Source organism: Solanum lycopersicum, chromosome 3 (genome assembly GCF_036512215.1).
Source record: "Solanum lycopersicum chromosome 3, SLM_r2.1".
Classification (NCBI taxonomy): Eukaryota; Viridiplantae; Streptophyta; class Magnoliopsida; order Solanales; family Solanaceae; genus Solanum; species Solanum lycopersicum.
The window spans coordinates 65659478-65686920 of record NC_090802.1 but is presented as its reverse complement, the minus strand read 5'-3'; the positions used below and the strand labels follow the sequence as shown (position 1 = coordinate 65686920).

Below are 27443 nucleotides of genomic sequence, written 5' to 3'. Positions count from 1 at the left end.
AAGAATAAAGATAAAATAAAATATTGAATGTACCCGGAAGTTTCGCACTTCCTAAACAAAAATAAATAAATATAGGTAAAACTTACTCACGGGCGTATATGTATATATATATATATATATATATATATATATATATAAATTAATAATTTATTTTACTAAATCATCATTAACTAATATATATTTTGTTTATTAAATCACTTAATAATAATAATTATATTAATTTGATGTAAACAACTATGTGAATAAGTTTTTTTTCATAAATAAATATGAAAAAAAATTATATTCAGATAAAGAAATACTTGTAATAAATTTTATACATATATAGTAAAATAAATATACTACACAAATAAAATATAAAAAAATATGATTTTAAATCTGTTCCTCATTAATATTCTGATTTTATTAATCAAGATTGTGAGTACCAATTTGTTACTCATTGATTTTCCTCTCCTAAGATTTATTCATGATTCGATGGCCGTTAATGGTGTATTTTTCAACTAGGATGATTTAGATTTGACTTCTATATGAATATTTCATGACTTTTATGAAATATTTCGAGATCGTGATTTTTCTATGAAATTTTTGAGATGTCTTTTAAGAGAATTTAGCAGTCTTTATATAGACAGAAACTAGGATTTATGATTGAGTAGCTTCCGAAAATTCTAATAAAATCCCAACTTGAATCGAACATATTTTGTTAAATCCTACGAAATTTCACCGTATACAGATCTCTTTAAAAAAATCCATTCCTATAAGGGAAGAACAAATATATAACGATTCTATTCGTATAAGGAATAAGTTCCTATACTTATTAGAGGAGTGGATAAGCTTCTCAGTATCAACATGCATGTTTGATGTCTCTTCAAATATGGTATATCTTTTTATCATCTATTTGTTATTTTGGTATAACTTAATATAAGTGTGTCCTACTTTTTCACTCTCCATTTTTTTTTGTCTCTTTTCTTTCATTACTTAAAATGTTCCATGCAAAATATTAAATATAACAAATTTTATTACCTTTTTAACACTCTTAAAAAGAAATTATTTAATATATTTAGTTGACTCTTCTCATTTCATTTACATAAGTGGATTTTTTTACTTCTTTTATGTAATTTAAAATAGGTAAATTGTTCAGAGTTCAAAATAAATGTTTTGAATTTTTCCTTTTTTTTGACTTTTATTTAAATTTTTAGGTTATAATTTCAAGATGTATATATTTATAGTTTTACTTTGAATTATTTATATTTTAAAAATAGTATAAAAGGATAAAATTGAAAAATTATGTTTAAACTTTTTTTAAAGAAAATATTTATTACTTCACAAGTTTACTTAATATAAAATAAAGAAAGTAACATCTATCGACTTCCTTGTGTCTAGTAAATAACACAAGGAAGTGATAGTATATACGAAAAAGAAATTCCATTTGTATAAAGGAGTACTTCTCTTTGAAATGCATCTTACACTTTCCTAATTCAATTTAATCAAGATTCAATATATTTACGAGATTCAATAAAAATTAGAAAAGTAAAAGTAAATGCATGCTCTTATTACTCACGGGATAACTTTGTCCATCTTGTTTTTGTACAAAACGATTCTTTAAGAGGTCATTTTTTATTAAGGATACACAATAATTATTTTAGACAATGTGAAATCTCTCTCAATCAATTATTCCATCTCGATGACATATAACCCCATAATATTTAAGGAAACATAATTAATTTATTTGTCTTACTTTATTTTTGCGTTCGACCAAGAATTGGACAAGTAGGTTGGGAGATAGGGTCAACTAAGGCACAAAAAGGGAAGGCAAAGAGAGAAATTTGCTTCATTTTCTCTACAAAAATTAATACTAATGGATACTTCAACTTCTAACAGTCAAACAAATTCCTAACATATTACTTACTGTAATGCTATAACGTGTATGAAACACAAAAATACAGAAAGGGGTTACGTCATTATGGCCTTTGGCTTTTGCCTTTTGCCAGCTACTACTATATTATTAATTCCTAGTTGCAGTTAGCAGTTTCAAGGGTTGTCCGTAGCAGTCAAATTTATTCATTAATTTAACAAAAAGATCCAATTTTTATATTTTTTACGATCTCATTCTATATAAGTTCCAATCTTTTTGCAAGATCTTTTCAGAAAAGGAAAAAAGGCCTTTTTTACTTTCTGGGTAGGTGGATAAGAACTCTTATCTTTGAAGGGTTTTTTTTTTTTTTTATTGTTTTAGAGAGAAAAGAGGAAATGGGGTCTTTTGGAATGCTTGCTAGAAGGGCTGTGCTTACCGAGACACCAGTTATGGTTCAGGTAAATTTCAAGAATATAGATTGGATTTGTTGTTTTTTTTATGTTTGTTTGGTTTAAATTTCTGTGCATTGATGGGATGTCTTGTTGTTGTTGTTGTTGTGTTTTTGCAATATAGATACAAGAACTGGTTCGAAGTAATAAAGGTTGTATTTCTCTAGCTCAGGTTTGTTTACTAGCTCCAATGTTTTGTTTCATTAGTTTTATTATTCTAATCACCATTGAAAGGTTCAAGAAGCTGAGAACTTTGATAAAATTCATCTGTGTTGTGGTGGTTTTGAAGCCTACAGATCATCTTTTTTTGTGCCTTTCGAAATTTTGATTAGATTGACTTAGATTAAATTTGTCTGATTCATTCTTGGGGTTATCAATTTCAATTTTTTTGGTTGAAATGTGGGTTGCTTAATATTTAAGGTAGTGATGGAAAAACTAATAAATTCCAGTTGGACTTCTCTCCCATGTAATGAATGTATTTGCAGATGGTTTTTGAATATGGAAAATGGAGATTATGACTGGCCACTGAGCTGTGTGGGTAAAAGGGTTTTGTGGATGGGTTACGGGCCTAGAGCACACATAAAGGTGGTGCTACTAGCATAAGGTTGACATCCTGTCTATCCTTAAGTTCCTCTGGTGATTGCAAATAACTTAAATTGCCTGAGATTCTGGTTTTGTCAAGAAATTTTCTGGGGTTTCTCCCATGATGTTTGGAGTGACAAAACTTTTTTGCTAGTATGTTCCATAGTCAGTTTGTCCTTTTCCTGTGAAAAAAGCGTCGTCATACTTTTCTCTTGATCTGTTTTTATTTGAGTTGACCAAGTATGCTGTGATCCAGAAGAATATCTGCAGCCCCCATGCTGCGAGAAATTATCCTTAAGTGTTATCCGTCTAGTGTTAGACTATTTTACGAAGGACTGATACTATTACAATCTCTCAGGACCGATCTTTCGACAAGCAAGTTTAATCAACCTCCATATTAAAAAAATAGTTTAATCAACCTAAACCTACCAACGGAAGTTTTAAAAGCTGTCTAGTTTGCTGGGGTCCTGGGGAATGGGTGGGTACTTATTGCTTCTTATGTATCTTCCAGAAAGAGTAAACAAAAAGAATAGAGTTATCTGTTGTGGGTGGATCTTTCTGTTAGATTGAGAAGTTATATTGGTTTTGCCTGAATATGGTTTGTCCATGTTTTCCGTCCATATATCTTGGTACCATCTTATTTTCTTCTCCGTCTTGCAGGGAGTAGTGTACTGGCAACCACCTGCGCAAGCACTTGAAAAGGTGAAAGAAGCTATCTGGGAACCTTCAGTTAGTCGCTATGGTGCCGATGAGGGCCTTCCTGAACTTAGGGAGGCATTGATGCAAAAGGTATGGTTTATCAGTTGGATTTCTTTGGTACTCTGGTTTGCATCTTATAGGAACAAAAATTGGAGTGGCGTATGGTACTTTGCCTAGTGAACCAGTAGTTACTGTCACATTCATTTCATGCTTTCAAACTATATTATTCACTCGTTGAGATTTGATTTTTACATCTTTCAGTCTAATACTTTCTTTGTGCTCTTCTCCAGTTGGGTCGTGAAAATAACCTACATAAATCTTCAGTGATGGTTACTGCCGGTGCAAATCAGGTAAAATGTTACTTTAATGCTATTCAGTCATTTGAGGGTGTAGGTACCAGTCAGCTTGCCTCTCTTTCTTACCTGCTCTTAATAGTAGTAGGCTGCCTTTCTTTCTCGCCTTTCTTCCAGCTTTCTTGAGTTAGAGTGGATTGAGATTGATTCTACTCCACCTTCATACCAGGTTCATTTGCTTTGACAAAGGACCAGTATTCGGTGCATGCTTACTTCATCTTCCTTAGCTATTCTTCAGTTCCCCTTTTCCCTTCATTTTTATGTTTAGAGTTGGCTAGTTCAGACTAGGAATGTGGTAGGGCTCCTCAAAGGAAGTGCAATTTTCTACTATTGCATTGTCATCATACTAAGAGATTCATCTCCTTGTGAGTGAATGTTTTTCCTTTCTTTTTTCTCCCCTTTCTCTCTCTCTCCCCCTCTTCGGGGAAGACTTGTTAGAGTCTATGTTGTCAACAAAATGCTAGCTTCCATATAGTGCTTTTCCTGATAAACGCTATGGAGAACTTATGAAAAGACAAATAGAACTGCTTCACTCGTGAAATTTTTCTTCTTTGTATATCATGATGTGTACTGAAAGTTCGTGTGCTTTTGAGATGTGGATTTTATTTCTTCTGCTTCTACCCATCTAAAGATTATTCTTCTGTTTATGTATATTTTTCTTGATAAAAGAAGATTACTCTTCTGTTGTGGGCTTATTCAGCTCCATGCTACAACTTGATCAAAAATTGCTCTGTTTTTTGTTTTTTTTATAAAACCTCTTTTAGTTCTTGCATGCTATCACTATATTTTTGTATGTTGTCGCTCTCATGAGATGGCAATCTTGCAATGGGAACATCTGCAGCAACAAAACTCGCCATTTAGAATCATCCGTCAGAAACATATTAGAGAAAAATCTACTGACATACCTAAAATGCTCAAGCACTTGAACCTCACAATTTTGTCTGCAAAATGGAACTTGGGATTAGTTAGGGTAATAATTTGAGATTTAATTGGATAGACTTTCCATGACTGATTAAATGATGGTTCAATAGGCTCACAAAGTATGAGTACAGAGTACAGAGTACCGAGTACTGAGTACAGACCTATCATTACGTACCTGTCGTTACAGAGCAGTATTCTCTTTTTTGAATAGGAGAGTGGTGTCCTCAATAGTGCTCCAAATTAATATCACTATTTACTACTATAAACAAATTCAGATGCTATCTTATGCTGAATAAAGATAATAGAGCTATGTTAAAGAGCCATTTGTAGTGAAACAGAGATGCTACATTTATGGGTAAATTAATTGGTGCATAAATCTATGTTAGTGACTAATGGACGAGCTGTATCCCTATCGCTGAGAAATCTCTAATGGAATCTTATTGGGTTGATTTCAGGCTTTCGTAAATGTCGTTCTCACACTGTGTGATGCTGGGGATTCGGTCGTTATGTTTGCACCATACTATTTCAATGCACACATGTCATTCCAGATGACAGGTGTTACCGATATTCTGGTGGGTCCTGGTGATGCAAAGACACTCCATCCTGATGCAGGTTTGTACTTTCATATGATGTTCATTTCGTGGTAGCCTCCGCATTATTAAGACACTACTATTCCTTCCATTAGTTTTCCTTAAGACTGATTATACTAGATATTGTGGTATACATCTCTTTTGTGCTAGCATGCATGTTCAAGTTAGAGTGAACATCCGTTTTATCTTTGTCGTCTGAGCACTCGGGAATATATCGAAATCACTATTCACATTTGCACTATGAGTTACTTTTTCCCCCTTTGCTGAAATTTTTCAATAAACTCCATTTTCTCCGAATCTAACACTATTTGTGTAGAAATCAACTGAAGATAAGGTTGCTGCAGAATAGTGTTCTGCTTTGTGTTGCAAGTTGAGTAAATGATCTTGATTTGTTGAATGTTGTCTGGAAAACATTTGTTCTGTGCTTTTTCTTGTATTGGATGTCCTCACCACATCCCCACCAGAAAGAAAAGAAAAATAAAAAATGAAATTAGTAAACTTCAGTCCCGATTATTGACCTGATTTAAGTATGTTATAACTTAAAGTTTGACACTTTGATGCATAATCTAACCTAAATATTGCAACTGTTTTGCGAAATTGACTTGAGAATTTCAAAACATATCTGCCTTTTTTGTTTGATTGTCTATGAGTTTGACATATTCCATAATTTCTCAATTTTCAGACTGGTTGGAGAGTACTCTAAAGAATACTGTACCAACCCCAAAGCTTGTCACTGTTGTTAATCCCGGCAATCCATCAGGAACATATATTCCTGAGTCCCTTCTTAAGGTCTCTTATCTCATCTTTATAGATATGATAGATTGTTGAAGTCCTCAATTATCAAATGCATTAGTATTGTCGTGTGGTTTTTACTTTATTGAAACATTAACAAGTTGAGTTTTTGTCATGTAGAGGATATCTGATATTTGTAAGGAAGCGGGATGTTGGCTCGTAATTGATAACACATATGAGTAAGTGATTTTTTCTGTTGAATACAAATCTTTTAGTTTCTCATATTGAATTGAGTGCTTGATGTTAATTACTGGTGCTAATTTGTTTTTCTGTCTGTGGACGAATGATGATGGTCTTAGAACTAAAGATGATGAGGGAAGTAGTTGTTGAATTGACTAATCCTGGAATACTTTTAGTTAGACCAGCAAGAGTCTTTTGAATAAAACCAAGGATACAGGTCGTTTGTGTTGGCATTGAGAGGAAATATTTATGATTTGTGAACTTTTAACTTACACTAAATTTGCTTGGCAAGAAAATATATGCTATCCTGGGATCTGTTGCAGAATTTTAATAGGTATGAAGGGGAGGAAAGGAAATAGCTAAGATGACAGAAGGATCAGTCTTGAATTCATCCTTATTGGCCAACTTGTTGCTGTTTTTTCTCAATCCCTAGTTGACAAATAAGCCTATAAAGTTGTTTTCTCAAGGAGTTAGATAGTTAAGACATGTATCTATTGAGTCGTTGCTCCTCCATGAATGCAAACATATTGTTCTGTCGAATATCATCACTGTCCCTTCTTTTTCTTGCAACTTTTTTCTGTACACTATGTTTGTGGTTTTCTGTTTTCCTGAATGATATGTTCTTATATATACGTTGCAAGTTATTTGCAGGTATTTTATGTATGATGATCGCAAGCATGTTTGCATAGAAGCAAACCACATTGTCAACATCTTTTCCTTCTCCAAAGCATATGGGATGATGGGATGGCGAGTTGGATATGTAAGTGATTCTTGTTCTAACTTATATCTAGAAATGTAATGATACTGGGCACACAACTCACAAGTGATTAGTCATCTGTTAAGTGACTCTTGACACAACCAGAAAAATATATCTCTGGTTAAAAGATGATTTTTCTATGTTTTCCCCAACTGCATCTTCTTGCCTCATAAACTCCCACACCTTTACCTATATCCCAAAATTAAACTGCTTCTCTTTACTCGCACATCTCTTTTTAAAACCAGCATGTATGACACCTCTAATATATCTCTCTATACTTGTTATTCATTAGCTTTTATAAAAAACATGTATCTGGCTGCGTTATCTGCCAGAATTGGATATAAAACTGGTCTCATTAGAAACCAAATACAAGTGTTCTTTTGCAACAAAAATGAGTTGTTCCAACAGCTAAGACTTATTGCGAATGAGGCATGATTGCTTTAGGACATGTTTTTTCTGCAATGTTAATTTTGCAGCAAAATTCCTCAGCTAACTTTTGTACTGAATATTTACTCATGAATTAGGTAAGTTTTTTCATCTTGTGAAGCGAGCTAAACTCATGTCTTATGGATGCAGATAGCATACCCATCGGAAGTGGAAGGGCTTGCAGTTCAACTCCTTAAAGTTCAGGACAACATACCGATTTGTGCTTCAATAATCTCACAACGACTGGCTCTCTACTCAATGGAAATGGGACCAGAATGGGTAGCTAATCAAGTTAAGGACCTTGTCAAGAACAGAGAGGTGCTACAAGAAGCCTTATCTCCTTTGGGAGAGGGGGCTGTTAAAGGGGGAGAAGCTGCCATTTACCTGTGGGCAAAGCTGCCAGATAAATACATGGACGACTTCAAAGTAGTTCACTGGCTAGCTAAGAGGCATGGAGTAGTCCTGATCCCTGGAAGTTCCAGCGGTTGTCCAGGTTATCTTAGGATCGCCTTTGGAGGATTGATTGAGAAGGACTGTCGAGTAGCTGCAGAAAGGCTCAGAAAAGGTTTGGAAGAGCTGGTAAATTTTGGAATGGTTTCATGATTCTCTCCTTGACATAAGTCATCAACAAAACCACTAAAGACACTTTGTACCCTTTAATAAATAATTCAAAGGTTTTAAGCTTTGCAATTTGATCATTGGAAATGCAAGCTAAAACTTGCCCATTCTGTATAGTTTGAAATCAAGTATTTCAGACACCTAATTTTCTTAAATGGATGATGGAAGTGTCTCATTTATCTGTCTGAGCATATCTCATGCAACCATTATACACATTTGAACTGAAACATGGCACTAGCATATCCCAAGGGGAATCACCTAGTAGTTGCTTAGTTATGAGAGTAATTCAGAAATATTAGGTCTGAATCCAGTTACAACACTTGTAGCAAGTTGCTTCATGAATTAATCGAGTTATGCACAAATTGATACATCAAAGCTCTTATATATATAAGAGTACAAATATGCCATTAGAGTCCCTTGAGTAGGGTAAGTGAATGATGTTTTTTCTCAATTAATCTCTCTTTGCATTGTAATCTAGTCATCATTCCCCTTTTGGGGCCATCGTTAGTTAATACAAGAGTTACTTAGTTACAAAAATTTATTTGCACTCATCACCCGTAAATACCTCATATTATATTTTTTTGTCTCATAAGGTGTAACAATAGCTAGGTCTCAAATCATTAGACCTATAATTTTAAATGTTTAATAGGTTTAGTGATTCACCTTTTCATAATAGCACATTTTTCACTTCATATTTTAAGCAAAATGGATTAAGAAAATACAAGTATAATAATACTACTATAATAGATAAAGGACTAAATGTGTACAAATTTCCAAAGTGATGGGGCAATTCAGGAATAAAACAGCCAGCTAGGATGTCCTTGTATTTTACATTTTCGGACCGCGTGTTACCTTATAATAACCAAATTACAATACTAATTTGTTCTATAAAACCGTTTTAGTCAAATCAGTCAAACCTCTCTCTGTTTTTTATTTCCTCTTTTTCTCAGAGGCCATTACTGTAAACCCAAGATAAAGAATTACTCCCTAATTGAATTTCTTTATATCTCATTTTTAACCTTTCTTCAGTTTTCTTGAATTTGAACTTTGAACTCAATATCCCGCCTCTCTTCCATCTCAATCTCCATTTTCTTTCATCAAGATCCTGTCTTGATCACATTCTTGAATGTTCTTATAGCTGTTGAATGCAGAAACAAGGTTTATTAATCTACATTCTTTGTTCAATAACATTTTGCTCATATGATATGGTCATTGGGGTTTCTTGAAATTATCAAATTTGAATCTTCCTTCTTACATTGTTCATTTTTTTCTGTTTTATTGAAGTGGGTCGCTGGTTTTGTCTGATAATTTTGAATTCTTGGAGTAGAGAAGAAGAAATATAGAGGAATTTCCTTTAATTAGGCATCTAGATGTTTGGTAAAAGACGTATTTTTAAACGTTTCTTGGATTATAGTTCGATTTTGAGCTACATTGGTTGTGCTTGTTTGCTTCATTGAGATTTTTCTCCTGTTTATGTTTTAGAACATATACATTAGTGGAGATGTAAGTTCTTTGCCTTGGTTAATGTTTTGCCTTGGTTTCTCCGCTCCTATTGTTTTCTTTGACCTCTCTACCCTCACCAAATCCCACTTGTGGGATATGTTTGTTGTTGTTTGAAGAATAAGTTCTTTCATATTTGTACTTCTTTTGATGGTTAATAGTTTAATGTTCATGCTTGATATTAGTAGGACATGTGAACGTGTTATTTTGACGAGTGGCGTATTATTTTTGTGAATATGGATCCAGAATACTGGGCATTTCTTATGCACATTTCATTTTGAATGGTATTATCCACTGAACTGGAATCCTATGGAAAGATTTATACATGAATTCCTTATTAAGTGTTAGATTTAGTCGAGATGAAGCGAAAGCTTTCCTTGGCTACAAGTTATAATGGTTGGCTGCCATGATAAAGAATGTTAAGTTTCAGTTAGTTTCAATGCTTCTTGAGCTTCACTATTCTTGATATGACATGCCCATTACATTTTGAATGGTATTATCCAGTGAATTGGAGTGCGATGGAAAGATTTTTACATGAATTCTTCCTTATATGGTGGTAGATTTAGTCAACATTAAGCTTAACCTTGACTTGGCTATAAATTATAATGGTTGACTTCCATGATAAAGCATGTTAAGTTTTGTTAGTTTCGTTGTTTCTTGAGCTTCATAATTCTTGATATGTAGTGTTACTGACTTTGAGAAAATTTGCAGGTAAATGAGGGGGTTCAACTAAAAGTAAATTGACTAGCTTAATTCCATGCCCCCCACACTTACTATGAAGAGAGAAAATTCAGTAATCTCAGCTGCAATTGAGCCCATGGTTCGAGTTACAAGATCTCGAGCTGCTGTCTCTGAAAAATCCATGGTTGCTAGCACTGGAGAACTGCCAAAGCAGCGGGGCCAGAAACGTGCTCTGCAGATAAGTTCTGACCCGGCAATCCTTAGGGTGAGGAACAAGAATGTTCCACTTACTTCCTGTGTGGAGCAGAAATGTCGGCCAGTGCTTAAGGATGTCACAAATCTATGTTGCAACACTTCAAATGGAGATGCTGTGAAAGTCCCAGTTAGTAGTTCTTCCTGTTTTACTTGTATTATCTACATTGTCATTGACACCATGCGAAACAAGTTTCATAAATTGACTGTTGTTGAGTTCTTTAAATATCAGTAAGAGGTTTGAAATATCTGAAGTATTGCAAGTAGAGAATAGTATTGTGCATTAGAGAATTCAAGGATTCATGTGTTGTATGTGCTTCTATATTATCCTAATAAAGCTTTGGTTATAGTGTATACACTTTCCTGCTGGCTCATTTTATCCCTGTTCTTATCTGATTTAGTTTATTTTAATTGTCAGAAGAAGAAGAAGATCATGCGGGTTGGAAACAGCTCAATGAATGTGTCTACCACTTCTGTTGACCCTGAAGTCTCTCAATTTCCAGCCAAGTTACCACCAAGTATGGATCAAGATGCTGAAAGCATGTCTTTCTAATCTGAGAAGTACTATTTGAGTCAGTTTTATGAATATTCACCTGGTTTGTCTAACTGCAGGGAGTAGCCTTAATCAAAGTTGCTCAGACAGAAAGTCGCATGAACAACAAGGAAATGCAGTAGAAATCAAAGGTTTTCCAAGAAAAAGTTAGTTTCCTTTTGAACTTGTTTCATAGAGACGATATAACTTTTGACAAGCTTTTGGTTCTGGAAAGGATAACTAAGAAAAAGGAGATGATGATAACAATTGATTTCTCTGTGGTAGTTATTTATAAATCAAATGAGGGAACCTTGGTCTTATCCTCATACTTTATTCTTGAGTACTTAGAGAATATGTTTTTGACCTAAATAATGATAGTAATTCTCCATTACACTTTCTTTCTTTGACATTTTTCTCTAGAGAAAGGATTCGTATCTACTAGCTTTCTTGTGTTCCATGTAATTGTGACCATGTAGTTCTGTTAATGTTTTTCTTTTTGCATACTAAACTAATTGAACTTTTTACCAGGCATAGTTAGGAAAGCTGTTCCTGATGCAGCACTATCAACATCAACAAAGTTGGACTTCATAGACATTGATTCTGATAAAAAAGATCCACTACAATGCAGTCAATATGCTCATGATATATATAACAATTTACGGGTTGCAGAGGTTCGTTTAATTGATATTCTTGCACAGGTTTCTTAGTTGAAGAAGTAACTGGCATTCTTGCAAAGGTCATATTTGCCCAAGCAACTCAAGGATGCTTTTCACTGTTTTATTCAAAATTCGAGTTAGACAAATCAGCAACAATGCTCAACTTCCGTTATAATTTCAGTTTTATCTGCAACCATTTTGTTTCTTTTCTTTGCTAATCCTCCTTCATACATTCAATATATGTTCACTTATGAGAGAATGCTGGATACTTCAGATCAAGAACACTTTCCACTGTGACACCTACTTATCGAATGTTTTTATCTGCATATTAACAAGCATTATTTGCTTAATTTCTGAATCCAAATCTCGACTTGTATGACTTCTGAGATTTCCTTGTTTTAGGATACTGGTGTCAAGCAGTAGCCGTAGTCTTTTTCAGTTGCAGTGGATAACTGTAAACTTATCCTAATGCAGTCTCTGATTTGTATTTCTCCAGCTAATTAGATGGCCGCTTTCAAATTTCATGGAAACACTCCAGCGAGATATCACAGAAAGTATGCGTGCAATCCTTGTCGACTGGATTGTGGAGGTAAGTTGGCGTTTATCTAAAAAAAAAACAAGAAACTGAATAGTTGAAGCATATTGTGTTATGTCTTCCGGTTCTGACATATTCTAATTATTAGTACTTGATTCATCTTGAACAAATAAATGTGAAACAGATCAATTTCCTAACAGTATTAACTTGGACAAGCAACTTACAATTTCGTTCTGGGTTTTCATCATCTGGTGCTGATTCATCTTAGATCAGTTTTGAATAAGGCTTGTAAAGATCGTACGTGATTTTACTCATGATAAATCATTTGTAAGATTCTTGTGAATTTGGTGCTAGATAAGTCCGTATAATTTCTACTTGATGATGGATTCGTCCCGCCTCTCTGGCCCTTCCTTTACCTTTTCAGCTCTAATGGTTGTTAGATGCCTGCTGATTTTAGAAATGCTTTATAAGAAAGCTGGTTGCTAAGGTCATTGTCTGATCTTGTTTCAGGTGTCGGAGGAATATAACTTGGTGCCAGATACACTCTATCTTGCTGTTCACTTTATCGATCTATTTCTCTCTAAAAACTATGTGGAAAGGAAAAACCTCCAGCTCCTTGGAATCACTTGCATGCTAGTTGCCTCGTAAGCTCGACACAACTGTTTTTACTACTACAGGTTCTTTGAAATATTGCTTTCTGGGAAAATATTTTCTTGAAATGCTTAAAAGAGAAAGAAACTCCAGTCAAAGAAATGCAGGATATTTTCTTTCTAAATCAAACAGAAAACTACTTCAGAATCTTTGGATGGGTTGGCCATGCCTAATAGTTGGAGACGTCTTAGCTACGAAGTGCATGTAGGGCCAAGACTAAGGACTCCACTCATTTCAGAATCTGACAAAACAAAACTCATCATTCCATATATATGTGTGCTTATGAAGAAATGCTTAGCCAACATTTGCAGACTGCAGTGTGCCTTCACCTGTAAAAAAAGAGGACATCAAGCATTTTCGCGATCACTTTGCACTTAGTATTAAAAATCTTTCCTTTTATCCCGGAATAAAGAAATACATTTTATCTGGCTGAACATGGATTTTTCTTCCAATTTTGAAGGAAATATGAAGAGATGTGTGGTCCACGTGTTGAGGAGTTCTGTTTCATCACTGACAATGCTTACACGAAAAATGAGGTAGAATACTGCTCTTTCAAGTTCTCACAACAGGATCTAGAATTTCTGCATTACGTGACGAACAAGGGTGGGAAGGACAAGCACAGTTCCTGCATAGTAAGCTATTAGCTAGTTTAAGATGATATCTTTGGGTTCTTTTCTGTACTTCCCATGGACAACCTAATTGATGAACTTGGTCATTCATATATCTCTCCTCTCTAAACTTCACATGCAGTTTACGTTCTCTTTATGTGTCATTGTGTAATGTATATTATTTGGTATAACTATCAGGGTGTCTATTTCCCTTCAAGCTTTTGAGGTTTTTCTTAAGTTCTAGAACTTCTAGGTCTACATGAATCTCCATGCTTATTTCAAGCTAGCAAATATTGGAAGTAGATCTGTGTCTAATGTATATTATGAGAGAATCTCGAGGAACTCCTACAAGAAATGCAACTTATGCAGCATACTGTCAACAATGATTTTATGTGTACAGTTCAAAGGAAATACTATATCTGCATGAAACCTTTTGGTTACTAAAAAAGATGTCGACACCTCCCCTTTCCCCTTTATTTCTCTATCATCTTACAGAACTCCCAGAAAAAAAATGGTTTTCAGATATTATTATATACAAGTTGGACGAACTGAAGGTTCTAATATACTAAAGTGTGGAGCAGGTCCTGGCAATGGAGATTCTTGTTCTGAACTTTCTAGGTTTCCGACTCTCAACTCCAACTGCAAAGACCTTCCTCAGGTACTTTTGTTTCAGCCATGGTTTATTTTTACATGTGTATAACAGCATAGTGTTTCTTTTTCTTTCGTCTATGTGAAAACTGAAAATTTTCATCTTTCATATGTATGATGCTATTTGTAGGAGATTTATAAGAGCAGCACAAGCTTCTTACAAGGTAATGAATTAATGTGCATCACTTGAATGCCAAGAATGACAACAGAACTTTTCTCTGTACTGAATTTTAATTGTATTGCTGAATGATACGTAATTTCAGAATCCCAATTTGGAGCTAGAGTTCTTGGCTAATTATCTCACCGAACTGACATTGCTCGAATATGGCTTCTTGAAATTCACCCCGTCTGCTATTGCTGCATCATCTGTATTCCTTGCGAGATGGACTCTAGATCAGTCAAGCCACCCATGGGTTTGCTTCTTGAATTTCTTGTTTTCTTTTACTTTAATTCATTAGCTTTTGCATGCCTCTGGCGTGTAGAACTTATGCCTGCTACTTTGACAGAGTCCAACACTGGAGCACTATACCTATTACAAGGCTCAACATCTGAAAACCACAGTTATTGCACTACAAGGTCTACAATTGAATATAAATAACTGCCTTCTAAATGTCATACGTGCTAAATACCGACAAGAAAAGGTACTTGTATGTTATTATTCAAAATTAGCACATTTGAGTTGTCATTATATGTAGTTCCCTAATAAGTGTCTCTTTTTCCTATGCCTAAGTTCAAGTCAGTCGCGTGTTTGTCTTCGCCAAAGCTGCTTGAGACATTGTTCCAAACATGAAACTTGAAGATACAAGACTAACCAAATGAGGCAGCAAATGCTGAAGCAGATGAGATATTCTATAAAGGGGCTTTTTTGCAACTTGGCTCCTCCCTAGGCTTTTTTTATGAGAGTAACTGATTCAAAATTCACATTGAGTGTTCCTTTTGTCCACTCTTTTGCTGTAAAGGCTTTGACATACTAGAAATAGACTTAAATGAGCAACTTTAGCAGTAAAAAATGAGCAACTTCCTCAGTTGTAATTCAAGAAAATCATGCAGGTGATTCTTTACATGCTAGTTTTTTCAACCCTGTTACCTTTGCCAGCTTTTGTAATTTAGAATGATTTGTCTCAATCTTCTATATATATCATTTGCTTATCAAAAAATTTTATCCCTAATTACTTGTTCAGATTTCCTTTTATAGTTGTCTCTAATTACTCGTACATTTTGACAAATCAAGAAAGGACAAATATTTTAAATTCATTATATCCTCAATATTATGAAAATCTTAAGTATTTAATCATCTATTTTATAATTAATATGGATAAAATTATAAACTCACTAAATTCTTTCCCACAATTTTCAGGGACTCAAATATTTCTCTTACTACAATCTTCTTAAAAAATGAATTCACATTTTAAAAACAATTACTGGGATGATTTTTATAGTATAACATATCTAATATGATTTCACAAGTAGGATTTGAAAAGATTAAGTACACAAGTAGTCCTTAGCCTATTTTTATGAGGTAGAGAGTTTGTATCTCGAAAAATCTCTCAATTTAAGAACTATGTATATGATTGATAGTATGTTTACGCAATTTAAAAAATGATAATTTCAACAAAAAGTGGAATCAACTATATGCTATAAATAATTCTCACAAAGTCAAACATATTTTTTTTGAATCTTGTAATTTTAAATAAATTTTAAATATTAAATATTTTTATCTAAATCCATTTCAAAAAAATTTGTCCTTGGAACTAAAATTCAAGGGAATATAAAATTTATTGTTTGAATCTTGTGATTTTAAATGTATTTTGATATGTTAGTTGGTTATTGTTTTTCCCCATAAAAAAGAAAAAATCAAGCATGGATTCCTCTTGGTTAAATCTAAACCGATCGTTTTGTAACTGAATATCCACAAAAAGCTGCAACACAAACACTTGCTGAGAACTCTCTCTCACTGTGTGCATGTGAAAGAGAGAGAGAGCCGACAATGGCGGGATTGAATATATTATCTCAGACTCCGTCGCCATGGCAGCTGTCAGCTTCATCCACATCATCATCAATATCATATTCTTCAAGATTTCCACATTTTTATGATTTTAATAATAATTACAATTGCGGCGATTCCAAATGCTCGACAAATTTTCCCCTTTCTGGAAACCCAAGACCAAAGCGTCCAACTTTATCCTCTCAAATGCAGCCTCACTTCTCCAATTCATCAGGTTTCAAAATTCTAGTTCTACTTTTGTTTCAATTCCAATTTCAATTATGGGTTTACTTGTTGATGGTTATGTTTATAATTCGAAGTGGGTGTGAATTTCTTTGGCGAGATTCTTCTAATTGGCAGATAATTAGCTGTGCTTGCACATAAATGCTTTGTACCTGCTCTATTAGTTGATTGATTTTGCAGTTGCTAAAATGGGGATTTCCCCCCTAGGATTGGATATATTTCTTGATAAGATGAAGTTGATGATAACTTGGCTGAACAGGTTAAAACCTAGCTATGTTAAAGAGAAAGGAGTAAAGGTTTGGAGTTGAAAACTAGAAGTAACTAAATAAAATTCTGAAGGTTATTCTTTTTTGGCCCTCGGAAGGGGAACAGCAGCTGGAAACGGCGGTTAATACCCTGTAGGCTGAGGAGCAAAGAGAGGAGGAATCTGCCAGAGGGCTGAGAGGCACTTTTTTTAAAAAAAATATATGAAAGAGATCAACTTTGAATGAATTATTCTTCTAATTTTAAATCCATATACCAAATTTTGGATAGGTTTTAGAAATTCATTATGTAATATATGAGAAGAAAGACAAACACAAACCTCTACCAGGGGATAAATGGTTTCTGCAGGTGTAAGCCGAGATGCAACTTATGCTAAATAGCGAACCTTAAAAGATGAATAGCTTAGCTAACTGTATGCAGTGGATCTTGCTTTTTCCTTCTTGTAATATATATGGTTTATTTCTTATATCAGTTGATGACTACTAATTTTATTTCTGTTAAAATGCTGCCCTGCCATGTTTTTTTTGCCCTTTTGCATTCATGGCTGATCATGGTTGTGCAGGCAGTGAATGTTCATGGATGCAAGATAAATCCGCTTCTTGTGATAATTTTTCCCCTAACGGAAGGAAGCAAGGTGCATTGAATGCTGCGTCTTCAAAAGAACGAGCACTAGTTTCTTCTGTGGACGATCTTTATGACTTCATATGCTCAGGCCCACTCATCAGTAAGATTGGTCTGACACCAGAAAAGGTGGCCGAGTCCATTGACGAGTGGATAGAGTATGGATTACGGCTTTGTAGATTGTTTCAACTCAATCAGTTGTCTCTCAACGAGGCCCAAAAAATTCGAATCTACCACTACTATATTCCAGTCTTCTTGTGGTGTGAACAAGAAATTTCGCAGCATAGTTCTAAGTTCAAAGAAGAAGAAGAAATCCCTCCATTGGTGGTAAACACATTTTTATCATTCACTTGGCTCTTGTGTGTTTGATTTCCATTGAGGTCAATATCATGCTAGTCTGTTATGTAAAGATAGACATAAACACGCTAAAGGTAAGGTTTATTCTTGGCATGTAGATTGGCTTCAGTGCGCCTCAAGGATGTGGAAAAACAACACTAGTATTCGCATTAGAATATCTTTTTAAAATCACAGGGAGGTAAGCTGCTTTCATGATTTTTTGCTTCTTCTGTGGGATAGGAAAGTAATCGAAAATTATGCTCACACATGTTAATCAGGAAAGCTGCGACAGTATCCATTGATGATTTTTACTTAACAGCGGAAGAACAGGTAAATGTTTCACAAGTTTGCTGCTTGCTAGTTTCTGTCTATGCATTATCATCAATGCTGACACATTATGTGGTTTTAGGCAAAACTAAGAGACAGCAACCCAGGGAACTTGCTTTTGGAGGTAAACAATGACGAATTTCACTTTCTTTTTTCAGAAAAAATAAAATAAAAATTTTTCATCTTCACTTCAGTTTCGTGGAAATGCTGGAAGCCATGATCTTCCATTTTCTGTTGAGACTCTGACAGCACTAAGTAAATTGACAAAAGAAGGTGAATGCACCTTTATACAGCTTCTGCTACTTTTGGCACTGCACCTATATGCTTAACTAACATTCAACTCCATCCAGGTGTGAAGGTGAAGCTTCCAAGATATGATAAAGTAAGACGGACTTGTGAACATTTAAGTCTCGGTGGGTTATTGATATTTGGTGATACTAATTCTGAAACTTTATTTCCAGTCTGCTTACAGTGGTAGAGGTGACAGAGCTGATCCCTCCGAATGGCCAGAGGTTGAAGGACCTCTACCGGTAGGAAGTTGTTTTTATTTAGACCTGGCAATTAGTGGATTTCAGTTCAGCTAATGATAATGATCAAAGAGTAATCCCAATGCCCTCATTTCTACAAAGTTAAAGTAAAAATTCTCAAATGACTTAAAATGTGAGAATGTCAGCATCATGGTCTCGTTCTGTAAAAACACAACTTTTCTCATAGATCCAAACTCAAAGCGATATGGTAAGATTGCCTCACGTATTGTCAGTGCTTTGGATATTAGGTAATTCTGTTTGAAGGATGGATGCTTGGTTTCAAACCCCTTCCACCTGAAGTTGTCAAAGCTGTTGATCCACAGGTTCAAATACTAGACTCTCTCTGGATGCTTGTGCTTTTTATTTTGATCTCATCTTGGATCACTGAACCTTTCGAAATTGCAGCTAGAGACGATCAACAAGAACTTAGAAGCTTATTATGATGCATGGCATAAGTATGTCAAATCATGGATTGTCATCAAAATTCAAGATCCTAGTTATGTCTACCAATGGCGTTTGCAGGTTTGTTATGTGATTTCATCTGCATTTTCCTCCACATTTATTCTTGTGCTATTTGTTTAACCAGTGTAGTGGGATGTTTCCAGGCGGAGATCGCAATGAGAGCTGATGGGAAGCCTGGAATGTCTGATGAGGAGGTAACACTTTGTGTATTCTTTCTCAAAAAAGAAATGAAAACCCATCAGTTGATGCTTCAGAGAAATGTTCTCCAATTTTTTTATTTTGTTCCACTTTTCACAGGTGAAGGACTTTGTATCCCGCTACTTGCCAGCATACAAGGCTTACCTTCCCACACTGTACTCAGAAGGACCTTCTGGCTCAGATCCAAAGCATGTTCTTCTCATTGATATTGACGAAGGGAGAAATCCCATCCTCGGTTGCTAAGGTAAATCTGCAGTAATGAAGTTACTTTTGATCCTTGATAGATTATTATGCAAAGATCACAATAATCTTTGCAAGCATCATTTCCTTCTAAGAATCTCTTCAATTGTACATTCAAATATACATTTGTAAATTAAGTCACATGTGATGGTAAAATGTTTGAACAAAATTTTGCTCGAGTTATCCTTGATTGATTTTTGTGCAAAGATTTGACACTCACAAGCATTCTTTCCACCTGAGTGTATCTTCAGTTGTATTTTAAAGTTTCATACTGTAAATTAAGCCAATGTGAAGGCAATCAAATCAATTATTTTGTTGTTCTTCGAGTGTCTTTCTTTTGATTTGGTGTTTATTAAGCCTATCCTTTGCGCATAAACCTTCTCTGGTAATTGTATTTGATGCAAATATGCCAAAGGGAACTGTATTTGTAACTTCTTTGCTCTAGGCATTATCTAGATTTAACAACTCTAGTGTGTTTGGTATGTCATAGTCCATGTTTCATCAAAATGGAGAATTCTTATACTCACACCAAACAAACAGATACCATAAAATGTTGTACGTTGAAATTCAATAGAAAATGACTTAAAAGCAAGCACAAGTTTATTCAACTTCACAGTTTTCAAACATAGAGTGGGAGGTAAGGTAACAAAAGAGACATAGTGTGAGAAAACAGGGAATTTGTAATATGTTGCTAACATAGTAACACAGGGTTGGCATGTCTAGGATGGACATCAAGTACAGCAGCAGAGCATGTCCAGACAGCACTCGCAGGTCTCATAGCAACAGAAGCAGCAACACGTTGCGAACACACTGCATTCATTCAGTCAAGTAAATCTGTCTTACTATCCATATTGTGTTAAGGTCAAATATAACTAGAAGAAAAACACTACGACTCAAATTTATATTGCTCTATTCAAGCTCATTTAAGTAGGTCATTGATAAAAATTTTAAGCTAAAACACAAATTTGTCGGTTTCTTGTGCTTCCAAGTTTTGAACCCCATAAACATGTTTTTGCTTCTAGAAAAGATCACCATCAATCTTAGCCTGTTTTAGTCTGGTGAACAAACAACATATCCAAAACTAAAACAAAACACCCCACCAAACCCCTGCAATTTTGGAGGATCAGAGCAGAATAAGGTCAGAAGATGCCTTTAGTGATCAAAATAAGGTCAAAAGATGTCTTTTGAGGTAAAAAAAGATAGGTAACAAAACTAGCAAAATATATAAACATGTCATCTCACTAAGCTTCTGGCATATATGTCTTCCAAGTTTACAAATTACTAGAAGATACATAAATAAGTAGGGACACATCCTACTTAGCGTATCATCAACATCCTACTTGGCGTCACATACAATAAGTGCATTTCATTGTTCAACCTTATACATGTTTAAGTATGTGCACACTCAAGATTGAAGGACATGGATGTCAGTTGATATCTAAAACTCGTAAATACAAAAAAAAAAATAGATGTGAAGAAGTACAAACCAAGCATAAAGGCATCCTTTTTCCTCGCGTCGACGTTTGACATGCTCAACATAAGACATCTCTTGATATTGTGGTGCATCCATTTTTCTACTTCTTCTCTAATACTTCAACTAAAGACAGAGAGAGAGAGAGCTCTTGCTCTATAGCTTGACAAGATTTTTAAATTTTTTTAAAAAATACTTTCAGTAAATGGTTTATAAAGACAACTCAAAAGTTTCTGTAGAGTAAGACACCTGATTTGTCTCAATTGTAATTTTAATAAGAAATTTGGATTTGGTCGTTTTCAATAATTACTACTTGTCTTCTCATAATTGGCCAATGTACACATCTTTCTCATTTTTTCATTAGACATTGTTAAGAGTGTTAAATTACTCATACATTACCAAAAAGACCTAATGATTTACACTCAATAATTGTTGATTCCCCTTATATAAATTTCTAGCTCCGCCATCTTCGGAGAACAAAGTAAGTAAAAATTAGTAACAGCAGTATGATAGAAAAGATTGGTATTGAGTCCCTGTCGTAGGGTAGAGAAAAATGAAACGTGTAGCATTAGTTGTTTCCACAAAACCTAGAAGGATCTATGATAGTTATCTCAAATGACAGATATGTGAGGAAAGACTACAGGTTTTAAAATGTTAAAATAACAGGTACTCCAACTAATCATCATTTCATCAAAACTGCAAATTTTTTTTACAACCGACAATTGTTCAATGAACAACAACATATCTTTTGTAATCCCACGAGTGAGGTATGGGGAAGGTAGAGTGTACAATCGTTCAATGATTTTACAAAAATTGCTCATTCAACAGACATCAATCTCAATCAGCTAAAAAAAGTAGTGTAGCTGGATTACTACAATGAGGATACTGCCAAGTTCAATCATACAAATGTAAGGAAAGTTGGCATTTAAAATTGGGACACCGAGTACTTCATTAAAGCTGTTAGTTGCAGAGTTCATGAGCTACCTTACATTATTGTTGTACATTACGTGATCTTCTTTCACGTTGAAACCTCAATGATCATATTGAAGGATTCCTCTCTTTTCTGTTGCAGTTACCTGAAAAAACACAAAAAGTTAGCCTAACTACATTCTAAAAATATTATTTATCAGGCTCGTATAGTTACAGTAGTACTACTGATGCCTCATTAATAAGCACCACAATCATTGTACTGCTTATGAGGAGTTTAAAACTGATACAAGTTATCGTTACAAGCTAACAAGTTCGTAGTTGGAATTCTGATTATTGTTTAGGTTTGAAACAGAAACAAGTTAAGTGTAACACAGCTAACACCAACAAACACTTCAACTCATGGATTTGTGTTATAAATCCAACCAGTAATAACATGAGATACTCTTCAGCCAAATGAACTCGAGAATTATGATAAAGTGACTCTTGAATTAGGAAATATGAACCGTTAGGATAACAGTATTAGACAGAACATTGTAGAGACACACATTATTGAGATAATGCTTCCTTCCTGTTTATCCTGTTTTCTCTTGGACAAAGCTAACATCAAACACAAATAATTAGGTGAAATAACAGAGCTATCAGCCAATATACCTGGACCTGTCTTATAATAGGAAAACGAAGTTGTTTAGTCACAGATGTCCACAATACACAGAACATCCTTGTGTCTAGCGAAAGTGAGAAGAATTCCCCTGTTCTACTGGGTCACTTGGAATATGCTTTACGCGAAGGATATCCCAGAGAAATAATACTGTGACTTGTGTTCATTCAAGAAAATTCATATATCAGGTTGTGAAAACATTATCAATCCCAATCCAAAAATATTAAGGGACCGACAATGAGTCCACAGGTGGAAAAAAGTATATATCTTGATCAATTAAGCCTGTCGAACTAGAACTAATCAAAACTCATCACAATACCTAATATTTCATTCATAAAATATCTAGTGTAACAACCAAACATTCTCATACTTTATATGACTACATGACATAAACCCAAAAATCAGACAAAATACCCAATCAATCTACACTTTTGGTTATAGATGTAGTCGAAAAGCACCGAAGGTAAGTTGACCAAATCTGGAGTGCCACATCCATGTCATGTCAAAACGGGTGCGGCAAAGATTTTGAAGAGTAAGAGCGACATAGATTTATCGATACATACTAAACCACTTACTTATGCTAATTAAACTGATAATAATCAGAAGTTTATAATGTTATCTGCACAAATATAAAAATCTTCACATGCAATGTAATGCTTAATCAAACAATCTAAGGGTAGGATACCTAAATAAACCCTTAAACTATAAAATAAGTGCACTGTAGAATAATGATAGATATGTTAGAATTAGGAAGTTCAAAATCTAGGGAAGGTAGGTTTACCACATTAAGAGGTAGAATTCTGAGGAGAAGATTGGCCAGTGGCCAACAATCCTCTACAGCGTCTGATGCTTATGCAATCAGCAGTGTTAATCAACTTTCACAGAGAATACCGCTGCCAGTGAAAAGTAAGTTCGAAATAAAGGTCAGTCACTCCACAAATCCAAATATGTCTTCCGGAAAACAGAAGGTAAATATAAGCTATGATGTCTAGTACAAGCATATCTTTAGAAAGATGTTTGATTAGATCAATGGTATGCTTACACATTAAGAAGTGATATGCATAGAAACATTCTTATTTTCTCTTTGAATAGACTATTGTTTTACATTTATTACCTGGAAAAAACTATCCCAAAATAGCAGAAGCTAGTGACAATAAAAGAGAACAAAGGGACAGAGTGCCACAAAATTATCAGTTTAACCATAGACAAAGGGGAAGTATAGATTAAAAAGGAAGTAATGAGTGTTGGCAAATAACATCTCAATCAGTGCAGATTTAGGTGACAAATGATACCCCATTGCTTAAGAGAATAAAAGATAACAGATAGCATCTTCTACCAAGCAAAAAGAATTAGAAGGACAAGCAAATTGTCTAAGAAGAATAACCACAAGGACAGATGGACATGAAGGCAGCTGCTTCTAATTTAGCTGTTACGTTAAAGCACAGACACGATCAGTCTCACTATTGTAAGTTGAGGCAGCACAAGCATAAATGAGCAATTATACGAACAACCCACTTCTTCAAAGTTCTTTCTTGATCAACATAAAAGAAAAAGCTATTGTAACGTGCACTTCCTACTCAACCCCCATCCTCCCCAAAAGAAAACCCGAACATAAAAAGCTCAAGAAGCTTCTTGAAAACACACCACTGCTCAATACAGAATAAATGCAAGAACCAAAACATGTTGCTGGAAGAGGGGAAGAAGGGAAATTTCCTAAAACCAAACTACAGAAGCAACCAAACCTCCATCGTTTCTCATTAATGAAACCAAATTACAAATCCAGAGCAGATATCAATAATAAAGTTGTAGATCATCACACAATCTACTACCTTCTATACAAACAGACATCTATTAAAATAATAATACAACTCTAGATGACTTAAAAGTTTGCTTATCAGATATAGCAACACAGAATAAAATACTGGCTTGAATTACAAAGAACCTCGAAGTGAGAAAATACAAAATAAATAATGTGGAAGGTTAAATAAATGGCATAACCTTCTGGTCACTGAACACACTTACAACAATAACCACCAGCTGATTACCTTAACATACACCCTGCGATTCAAACAATGTTGTCTACATTGGCTCAAACCACCTTCTCCTTTGCCTTCTTGGACTCTTCCAATTCCTTCAACCACAAATCACCAAATTCACAATCTTTCCAAGCTTCAAACCAGGGTCCACCAAGTGTATAGTGAATCGCCTTAGGAAATGTAGCTGGATCACCTTCAACAACCTTATTATGCCCCACAAGAAAGTTCCACACAAATGGAACCTCCCCAATCTCCTCATCCTCCAACCACATGAAGCGATGAAGAAATGCCCCGGACTCAGCATTCACCACCTCAGGTGTTAGCCCTCGGTTCTTTGGATGTCCACAGTTATAAAGAACCATGGACGACCAATTCTTCCTAGGATAAACCGTTTGCACTGCACCATCCATTTTCGTAGTCTCTTTAGGAGTATAATCATGTTGTACACACATTAAAGCATATTTATCATCGACAATATCCCTCAATTCTTTAATATCCCCTAAGTACAAGAAATCACAATCAACAAACATAGCCCAACCCTCATAATCTGCCAAGTAAGGCGTCAAAAATCGCGAAAATGAAAACTCAGTACTTTCCAGTTTCCCTCTTTCACGCCAATACAGACCCTGCTCCCTCAACTCACATTGCTTAATGGGTGTTATCTCAAGTGGAATTGATGATCTTTTCAAAAGGGAATAACGACAAACCTCATACGCAACATCTTCTCGTGGATCATAGCCTACGAAAATCTTGAATGGCTTCAAAGGGGTCTCAGATTTCTCTACATCTGAATGCAAATCTTTCGACATTACAGTCTCTGCAAATCACAAAATCAAGAAAAACTCAAATCCCTGAAAAAACAACTTGAAAAAGAACGCATTTGGGTAAACAAAAATCGAATCTTGGAGCATAATTATGACTTGAAATAGAAACTTTGAAACCTTGAAACATACCTTTTTAGAGCGATAACAGATCTAGTTTGGACTGAAAAGAGAAAACAATATTTTTTTTTCCTTTTTTGGTTGAAGAAAAAGAGTCAAAGATTTGTAAGAGAAGTAATAATTGTGAGGGATCCCGAGAAGAACGTAAAGTATTTATAGAACACTAGTTTCTAAATACATGGAGCAAAATTTATTTTTTTAAAAAAAAAAGGAAAAACGCATAGATTCCTTCTTAAATTTGTAAAAAATTACACGTTTAAACTAGTAAAAATTATGTAAATCACATAGTGTAAAACATAAATTACCTTTTATCCCTACTTTTTTTTAATTTACAAAAAATCTCTTATTTTTAAGAAGTTTCTGATACATAATAAAACAGTCGGATACATTCTATATTATGCTATTTTATCCGTTTGTTGAGTGATTTGGGGATTAAAAACTGAAATTTGAATTAATTCCTACTTTTAATATGCTACAGTTATTAATCCCATAAAAAAAAGCATTAACTTGTGTGTTTCAAAATCAGTTTTATCTAATATAAAACTCTAAATTAAATTATAATTTTTCATTAGTGATCTTCCTTTTTTTTTTGCAGACTAATTCTTTTTTTTTGTTAAACACTATTTAAATTTTATATTATATTTATATATCAAATACTTTATTTTATAATCTTTGTTCAAACTTACTTTAATCAATATTAATTGCGGATATTTCACCCAAATTATTGTCAGTTCTAATTTAATTCAATTTAGTAATATAGTATCATGTGTGTAGATACTTAAAAAAATTTCATATTTTGAAGGACAAATAATTGTTCGTAATATATATAAATCATAGTACTGAATATATCTTATTTGTACAAAAGATATTAATTTTTAAAAAAAAAAAAACTGGCGTGTATCTAGTGTAATAACTAGTATCACTGTTTGTGATATTATATATTTTGATATTTCATGTATCATATACAAAATATAATTACGTATATAATTTTCTTTTTTTGTATCATGCAATATATTTACGTATATATAATAAGTGTTTTTTATGACAATAATTACATTAATGTAATTATTATTATAGTTTTGATACAATAATGACATTCATGTCCCAATAACAATATACATAATTCCTGAATTCATAACGGTAATAAAAATAAAATTAAAGTAATAGAATAAATAATTTTAAAAATCAAAACACTTTCATAATTTAACAATATGTGTTGTTATGTTAATAAATACTTCAAACATCTTGTTTAACTCCAAAAAACAAAAAAAAAATCAAACATTGAAAACTAACTAGCCTACATTAACAATTTCATCTTCAGATGATGGGTTTAATACATTCTTCATTCTTGAAGGGTCATCACTGTTGCTAACATATCCAGCATTCATCTTGTCGAGACCATACTTCAATAAAAGAATCGCATATCTTTTGCGAAGATAGCTACTCTTAAAACTATTACATGACATGTTGATTTTGTCACTCAGAATTCTGCATATACAACTACGAATAGTCCGCAATCACTACAAAAACAATAAGAATAATTATAAGGATGAATAGATACAAAAAATAAAATAAAATAATAAACAATACTCACAGGCTATCACTTATTTGTTGCATGTTGTCTTGAGCAAACTCCACATTAAACGAATGTTGTGGACCCAAAAGTTCTCCAGTTTTCTTGTCTTTATATGCATCTAATGCTGCCCAATCTGTTCTAACAACATATCATAAGTCAGTCAAAATGATACTTAACAGACACTTTATAGCCTAACATGATACAAAAAATGCAAAGTTGTACTTGATACATAAAGGTAACTACAATTATAAGTTTGTCTACTTGATACTAACATGATACAAAAAATGCAAAGTTGTTAATATGATACATAAAATGCAAAAATAAACTTGATACATAATTCTAACAACATA

At 34.0% G+C, this 27443-nt stretch overlaps 4 protein-coding genes and 1 long non-coding RNA gene across 8 annotated transcripts; 3 read left to right on the top strand and 2 right to left on the bottom strand.

The window, feature by feature from the left end:
- Positions 1-2027: 2027 nt before the first annotated feature.
- LOC101244469 (aminotransferase) lies at positions 2028-8401 on the top strand. Its single transcript, NM_001322973.1, has 9 exons — positions 2028-2307; positions 2423-2470; positions 3541-3669; positions 3870-3929; positions 5309-5465; positions 6126-6232; positions 6356-6414; positions 7067-7175; positions 7749-8401. The coding sequence occupies exons 1-9, from the start codon at positions 2245-2247 to the stop codon at positions 8199-8201; spliced, it is 1185 nt and encodes a 394-aa protein (NP_001309902.1). The 5' UTR covers positions 2028-2244; the 3' UTR covers positions 8202-8401.
- Positions 8402-9098: 697 nt separating this feature from the next.
- Positions 9099-15413, top strand: LOC101261801 (cyclin-A2-4). Of its 2 annotated transcripts, none has more exons than XM_004236358.5 (13): positions 9099-9374; positions 10428-10779; positions 11068-11167; positions 11262-11348; positions 11710-11852; positions 12334-12426; positions 12883-13016; positions 13484-13559; positions 14213-14289; positions 14410-14443; positions 14543-14692; positions 14786-14920; positions 15010-15413. In XM_004236358.5, exons 2-13 carry the CDS (start codon positions 10474-10476, stop codon positions 15067-15069), a joined length of 1395 nt encoding a protein of 464 aa, XP_004236406.2. In that variant the 5' UTR covers positions 9099-9374; positions 10428-10473; the 3' UTR covers positions 15070-15413. The 2 variants fall into 2 exon arrangements, with proteins under 2 accessions (XP_004236406.2, XP_025885990.1); XM_026030205.2 differs by having other exon boundaries at positions 13484-13655.
- Positions 15414-15944: 531 nt separating this feature from the next.
- LOC101244755 (D-glycerate 3-kinase, chloroplastic) lies at positions 15945-19801 on the top strand. The gene is made up of 12 exons (XM_004235645.5): positions 15945-16498; positions 17333-17718; positions 17847-17926; positions 18006-18057; positions 18137-18178; positions 18249-18327; positions 18405-18436; positions 18516-18584; positions 18830-18904; positions 18987-19103; positions 19187-19237; positions 19341-19801. Exons 1-12 carry the CDS (start codon positions 16267-16269, stop codon positions 19482-19484), a joined length of 1359 nt encoding a protein of 452 aa, XP_004235693.1. The 5' UTR covers positions 15945-16266; the 3' UTR covers positions 19485-19801.
- A 262-nt stretch (positions 19802-20063) lies between these two features.
- On the bottom strand, positions 20064-25666 carry LOC101245338 (protein CDI). 3 transcript variants are annotated; one of them, XR_740644.4, is made up of 5 exons: positions 25530-25666; positions 24586-25393; positions 23322-23433; positions 20969-22028; positions 20064-20291 (listed from the first exon to the last, which is right to left on the bottom strand). XR_740644.4 is itself a non-coding variant. In XM_069295645.1 (3 exons), exon 2 carries the CDS (start codon positions 25383-25385, stop codon positions 24630-24632), a length of 756 nt encoding a protein of 251 aa, XP_069151746.1. In that variant the 5' UTR covers positions 25386-25393; positions 25530-25666; the 3' UTR covers positions 21597-22028; positions 24586-24629. The 3 variants fall into 3 exon arrangements, 2 of the variants coding, with proteins under 2 accessions (XP_069151746.1, XP_004235694.1); XM_069295645.1 differs by lacking the exons at positions 20064-20291; positions 23322-23433 and having other exon boundaries at positions 21597-22028; XM_004235646.5 differs by lacking the exons at positions 20064-20291; positions 20969-22028; positions 23322-23433 and having other exon boundaries at positions 24266-25393.
- A 1024-nt stretch (positions 25667-26690) lies between these two features.
- Positions 26691-27443, bottom strand: LOC104646543 (uncharacterized). Its single transcript, XR_740645.4, has 2 exons — positions 27112-27443; positions 26691-27037 (listed from the first exon to the last, which is right to left on the bottom strand). It is a non-coding gene; the product is annotated as an uncharacterized lncRNA (long non-coding RNA).